At 30.2% G+C, this 7,455-nt stretch overlaps 1 protein-coding gene across 1 annotated transcript; it reads left to right on the forward strand.

Annotated features, from left to right (window-relative positions):
* Window positions 1–3,141: 3,141 nt before the first annotated feature.
* Window positions 3,142–3,342, forward strand: LOAG_02062 (hypothetical protein; the record flags this gene model as incomplete). The annotated part of the gene is made up of 1 exon (XM_003137600.2): window positions 3,142–3,342. The coding sequence occupies one exon, from the start codon at window positions 3,142–3,144 to the stop codon at window positions 3,340–3,342; it is 201 nt and encodes a 66-aa protein (XP_003137648.2).
* Between the last annotated feature and the right edge of the window lie 4,113 nt (window positions 3,343–7,455).

A 7,455-nucleotide genomic window follows, 5' to 3' on the forward strand; every position in this document is an offset into this window, starting at 1 on the left:
CATAAGTTTTTCCCTAAATTTAAGTTAGGATTATACTTGAAGTATATCATTGAGCTTAATTTAAGTTAAATTGATAATTACCGACAATTTTCCCGATGAATGGTTCATTGGTCGATCGCGCTCTTGTTTATGAAATGTCAAGAGAGTTCGACCATTGACATTCATAGCAAAAAAAAAAAAAAAAAACAGCCGGCAACTGAACTCTTACGGAAAATGAGCCGATAGTGAAGGAAAAAAAAACGAGCATTGAGAATTTGAAAATTTGTCTGCTATTAAAGTTGGTTTCGAGTGTTTCCACGCCTCTTCTAAGCTTTATCCTTTAGCCTCTATGCATCTTTCCTTCCTCTCCACTCTTAATCAGCCTTGCTTAACTCCTTTTCTCCGTCCCCCGCACACCACTCGATCAGTCAGTCAGTCCATCTTTCGGTGCTATTTCCAGATGGAACCCATAAATCTTCATGTGAGATGGGCCACGAAAATGAGCCTACATGCATAAGCTCTGCAGTATGAAGGGAAACGTTGCTATAGCAATTTTTTTGGTCAGATATGGCTATTCGGGATTTTTTTTTCTTAGATGGATAAAATGAAGATAAGATTGTTTATTTCTCAAAGCAAATACACAAAATAGGGACAAAAATATGGAGGGATTGATTAGGTAGTGATAATGATAATGGTGATAGAGGACGAGAGGGAAATTTGTGAGAAACTTCTCTATCAGTAAACTTTAACAATGCCTCTGAAGGTGAGAGTGGATGATGAATTCGTGAGTATACCTTGCTTGCATTGCGCACTTGTCCTATCCTACTCGATGAATTTCTATTTTCAAGTGCCTCATTAGGAAAGAAGCAGCGTTGTAAAGCTTAGCCAATTCTCCTTTGGGATTCATCAATTTAACAATTTCGAACTATTAGCTTTTAATTGGCAGAATGCCAATCCTGATGAATGTTAGTTTTCCATAAAATATGAAGTTTTTCGATATGAATAATGAATAGGAAATTTAAAAAAAAAAACACACACCAAAGTGAACTTTAACCTTAACAACTATCAGAAAAAATGTGGTTGAAGAATGAAATGATTCATAAAATGATGTGGTCAGAATGATTACTGTATGTTTGCAGTTTAATAAATGGTTCCATCTCATATCTAAATTAATAACTTAGTTAAATACTGTTGGAGTCATTTTCATTACTTCATACTGTCAACAGCTTTGATTAACTTATAGAAGATTGCAAAAATTTTTATCAGTTAAGGAATTTATTGCTTTTATCAAATTTAAAATAGAAATGATATCGACTCATGCATAAACTCTTTTACAAACTTTGCCATGGAGTTAATAATTTAATAATTCAAAATCTGAAATAATTCTCTCTACTTTAAATGAAAACGTGAACTTTGAATAACTAAAATAGTCCAGAATAAAACGGAAATTATCAGCAAATGCGTAGTGGACACGTTTGCACTCTATGCAAGACTACTGGTACGAGAAAAACTATGAAGCATAGCTTGCTTCTTCAAGTAAATGGAGCCTAGGCTTCACAGGGTAGTTTTATTATGGCTCATTGCACATCGTATGACTAAATTCATAAAGCATATGGAACAGAGAATAAATATCCCAAAACTATATCTGAAATCATATGAAATAGTGGAGAAAAAAAACGTCCAATTTTTAACAACTTATATGGGGCACTTTAAAGTGCTATTTCTAAACTTATTTAAAACCCTTCAAATTTTTAAGCAAACTATAAATGAATGTTCTCATTAATTTCGTCTAATTCCAATCATTCACTGTCATTTTTCTAGCACAAAAATATCAAGCCAGACTTATTATCTAACAGTATTTACTAGATGATTTGTCTAAATGAGGTTTTCCAGAAAGTTTCGAATAGTAAATGAGTAAATGTCATGTACTTTTCTGAATTGTTGCTAATCTACTCGATAGTTATGACAGCAAGTGTGACTTGTTGGAAATACATCACGAAATTGTTTCGCTCTTTTCCTTCTCTCCATAATCGAAGTAGTGTCATCTATTATTTGGTGTCATCCATTATTCAAAATGCAAAATTAAGAATGGGCAGTTTTTGTTTTTTTTTTTTTTTCACATTCATTTTTAAGAAGGATGTCGTCTATAGCATAGGCTTTCTCGAATGAGTTTTAATAAACTTTCTTTAAGGTTCGGTTGTTTTTACTTTTAAAAAATTAAAAATTTAATCGATTGGTGAGAAATGAAAAGAGTGACAAATAAGATGATGAAATTTTATAACAGTTTGAAAAAAAAAAATTCGTCACAATTTTTTCCCAAATTTACTTGTTCCTTTTTATGAAAATTATATCATAATTTCGTTGGTGTTATTCGATAAAATCTGTATCAGTAAGTCATAAGCGTTGGGTTATTGCTTATTTTTCAGTTTATCTCTTAACTTATTCATAATACAAATACCGCATCATTACTTGGCCAAGTATCGCAGCTTTTCAACCATCCATCAGATTGAAATGCCATGTTCTATTACATGACTCATACAATTAAGCATACATTTGTAAGAAGCGAATTTCCCTTTCTCTTTTTTTTTCTTTTTCATTTGCGACAATGGACAAGCATTGAGCGGAAATGGAAATGGAAATTTGTTAGAAGTTTGGCTCACATATAAAATATAATATTTAAACAAATGAATGAAATCTTAGCATACTAAAAAGAAAAAAGTCGATTGAAGTTTTATTAATTATAATTAAATTGGCTTCCCTCTTCTCTTTTTTCTCTCTCTCTCTTTCTTTCTTTTATATCATTTATATCTCGCATTTGGTATAATTTCCCGAAACAGAGAAGATAAATGGACAGATTTTGCGAATAAAGTTTCAGATTTTTCCCGGAAAAAATCTCGTTCTTTCACCAAAAATATTTGAGAATGTGAAACGGAAAGTTTCATTATTAGCTTGAAAGTAATAAAAAAACAAAAAACTTTTCTCTTTTTTGCAAATTTAAAATTTACCACAATGCCGTTGAAGTAATGAAAAGTGATTGTTGAAGGTTAAAAGGAGAGATTAAGAGATTGTAGCAGACATTCTTGTTGATAAATAGGATCTTAGCGAAAAAGTGATGCGAGAGGGTTGGATGAAATGCATCGGAAACACCTGTATGAAGTTGTGATGGCTAGGTCGAGCAATAAAAAGCTCATCGTTGACGAGCGCTATCGGAACCCATCTGAATGTTGTTGCTGTCACCCAGCAACGCCTTCTCTTCATACGATCATCCTCCAAATGCCTAATAATGCAGAGCATCACTTGTTTAGCTTGCAAGTGATTGCGAGTGAATTACGCACTTACGTACGTATATCATGTATGTCATGACGTAATGACCATTGATATTAGTTGGAATGAAATGGAATTCAATTTTTCCATCATATTAAACTATCAACTGTTAAGTGGCAATAACTATCTTTCTATCAAAGCAGACATCTTTCTATTGATAAACTCTTGAGAAGAGTGAAATCGAATCAAATTGCACAAATTGAATCAGAAGAAGACTAAAATAATAGACAGTTCAAAGTTCAACTTGTAGAACTACATGAAATTTCTTCTATTTATCAAAATGCGATTACTTTTTAAGTTGGATTTTGAAAACAATTTCCAATTGTAAATAAATAATTAAGTATTTATGTGATAATTCTTTCTCCCCTTCAATACTCAAGTTTTTTTTTTTTAATTTAGATAAAGTTGAAAGATTGGAATTGGAATTATTTTTAAGTGAAAATGAAATTTCCTACACATTAATTCTGCCAAATTCTAGTAAAGAGACGAAGAACTTTATGAAAGCATTTAAATAGAAATGATAAATAAGTAAAGAAGGAATATGTGCTTTTTTTATTTTCTTCCTAAATTATCTTTTATGACATAAAAAGGCGAGAAAGTTGAGGTATTTGAAGAGAGACAAACTGAATTACATGTGCAAGAACTTTCTCTTCATGTCTAAAGTAGTTTTGGGAGGCTGGATTTGATAATATATTCGTGAGGGATTCTGATGAGAATTGCTCTTCCCTACTTGAAGAATTAGAATTTTCCGAATGAAATGAAAACTGAGATATATCGAATTACTTTTGGATGTTAAATTCGAATGATATCATATCATTACTTAAAATTGATAATGGTTTACGTAATGGTTTGCTAAATTTACGCCAGATATACAGCGCGAAATGTCACATTGTCAAGAAGTAATTTATGTATCGTGGTATTTTGTATTTTGTCACCATTCAGCATGCTTTTCATCCTATAAGCGTGAGCATTACTTTTAAAAAAAGAAAATTTGTTTAATTGGGAAGATAAATAATGACAATTTTAGGAGGAAAGGGAAGAAGAGAAAACAAACTAATGTAAACATCAAATTTGCTAATCAAATTTTAAGGAAGTAAATCAAAATGTTTGAATATTGTGAGCGGCATGATTGGGATAGCTTAAACAAATATATTAACAGTGATAAATGCTTTGCAATCATTAAAGTTTCTATTTACACTGAAGAAAGAAGAGGATATTTGAAATTAATAAATTTGAATGTTATCAAATTGATAAATGATAGCAAGTTGCGCTTTCTTTACACCGCTGGTATATGATGAATTACTCATCTTCTTGTATGTGACATCGAGTGTTAGAATTGAAGATTGAAGAAGAAATACTTGTAAATGAGGGCAATGTGATGGTCGTTTGGATGTTCTATATTTCAAAGTTTAAAAGAATAAATGCATTTTTGTTTCACATCTCATGTGAAGAATTGAATGAACATGGTCATTTTCTTGAGGACTAAGATAGTTGCAAATAATTATGCACGAAAAATTTTTTAAAAGTAATAAGCTTTGAATTTTAATTAGAAAAGGTTTTTAATGTTATGAGACGAGAAAAGCAAACACTAATATTTAAAAAGAAGCCAGTTCAGTTTAGGAAAGTGAAGTGTGAAATATAAATAGTTGACATAAATGAGTAACATTTGTTGATTTGGAAGTTTAAATAGTGAAATTTATATATTTGGCAAATTTCAACTCAACCAGACATTTATATTCAGTCTTTGATCAATGTCAGTTATATGATAGAGGGAGGAATTATTCTTGCATAACTCTTAAAGCTTTTATTTATACTTATAACTTTAAAATTCCCAATTGAAATATTGCTGATGTCTAACTAAAGCGGAAAGGAGCAGTAAGTCTTTGCAAGGTGGTCTGTACGTACACAAAGGTAAGTAAGTATCAAAAGAAGTAATTGAATAGAAAGAGATGGGAAAAAAATCACAGGATATCCGCAAGTTTGTATTCAAGACTTGTTTAGTTGCATTGGAATAACTAATCTAACTAGTTACTAGAGTTATTTCACCTAAAATTTTTCCATTCTTTACCTTATCATAGTATTACTTCGTTCATTGCCTTTTTCATAATGCAAACTTCATCATTTTAGAAGTGTTCAGCATAAAATGATTCATTGCTAATATCTTTTTCATTGAAGTTTGTTGAAACCTTAATGCTATAAATTCCGCAATACTCAGCGTTTGTTGACAGCACACTACTTTTCGCCTATGTTGACAACGTCTATGATACAGCACGTAAGAAAGAGACAATATTAATCATTCCTTTAACGTCTTTAAACGGATCGTAGATGTCTTTAAAAATGATGAATTCAAATCTTTCAATAAATGAATGTATTTGAGGAAACTTGAAGAATCTGTCAATCATTCAAATGAATTGACTTTACTGAAAACGACATGAATACGCTTTATATGGGACGGATGTAGACTGTTTTAGTCATTTTTTTTTCCAAAAATTTATAATGTTTTTAATTAATAAGTTGCAGTAAAGAAAAATTTTATTAGTTAATTAATTTAGTTCGTTCAAAAATTTTCATGGCAAAGTATTAAATTTTTTTTTTAAAAATTCTTGATGCAAATTGATATTCAACATGAAATAAGTGAAATATATTGAATAATTGTTATTTTGAAACGCTTAATGCCTAAGGGGGAATGGTAAGCAAACAAATAAATGATTGAGTTAACAAAAGTTTGAATGAAATAACTAATAGAGAAATGATTGATATTATAATATTTAATTGGTTAAATTTCGATAAATCTTTCAATTCTATTTGAAATAAGACTGATCGAATTAAAAAGGAATTTGTTTACAACTTAGTATCAATAAAAATAGCAATGCATTTTAACTTTTTTTCGAACAAATAGAAAATTGTATATTAGCAGAAGATCAGTATCTCGTTTCCTTTTAAGTATAACATATAACAAATAAAATGGGTTAAAGGTTATAGATAATTTTTTTACTAATTTTGTGGTTTTTTGTTCTTCTTGAAATCAAATAATCTTTGATCTCAGAATTCAGAAGAATAGAATGAAAATATCTTCAACAAGCAGTCAAGCTACTTCAAAAATACTATAGCATATATGCATAATATGCGATAAACATTTATCCATATGTCAAAGCAACGCCTTTAACTTGTCGCATATCATTCGCATAGATCCACAATTGAAATTGCTTTTATCGGAATTGAAGGCGTGCAAATAAATATTTGATGCTTGCCTGAATATTGGAAGGATGAAATTACGGCACGAATTCAATACAAGTATTCCGGATTTGATCCATGGTTAACTTCACTGGATATTTATATTTTTGATTAGTTATTTATAAAGGTAGCAAGTAAGCATAGTATTATGGATGAGGGAAAGGATGCAAGCAAGCTCTCCTGTTGTCGCGTTCAATTTAAGAAATCTCGATTAAATTTTAAAGCATTCATTCAGAGAATCTCTTGGTAGGGCACATTCATCACCGAGAAAAGAGTGCTGAAAGAAATGTGATAAATTGTAAATTATTGGAAGGGAAAATTGATATAAACTTTGTGAAATATTTTATTAATCTTCTGGCAATTTTGGTTAAGCAATTCTTTCAAAAAGACAATAATAAATCGAAGTACAGTAGTGTTTTATTGCTTAATTACAAATAAAATGTATGAAATTTTGCTCTAATTAGTGATAAAGATGAATGATTCTGAGGACAGTGAAATTATTTTAAGAAAAAATTTCATAAAATATCAATTGATAGAAATGATTCCATCCAAAAAACTAGAAAATTTTATTCTTTGCAATTATTGGACTTCTTTTTACAACGAACCATAAAATAAGGAATATGACAGGTCGTGAATTCTTCTGTTTGTTGCTCTTTGTATTCTTCATTTCAATCCTGTTTGGTTGACAGTAATCTGGCTTTGTAAATTAGGGTAGAAAATTTCTAAATGAGCACTTTCTTTCAGTTTTAATTTAAACCTATACCATGCATAAGTGATCTAGAAACCACGACAGTAATTAAAATGAGGATATCAAATCATCCCAGTAATTCTTCAGCTTTAGTCTAGATGGCAATCAATCGAGGCTTTCCAAACCTTTTTGTCGTTCATTAATATTCATATCTAATTAATGATTAATCA

This window comes from Loa loa (assembly GCF_000183805.2).
Source record: "Loa loa unplaced genomic scaffold supercont3.2, whole genome shotgun sequence".
Taxonomy (NCBI): domain Eukaryota; kingdom Metazoa; phylum Nematoda; class Chromadorea; order Rhabditida; family Onchocercidae; genus Loa; species Loa loa.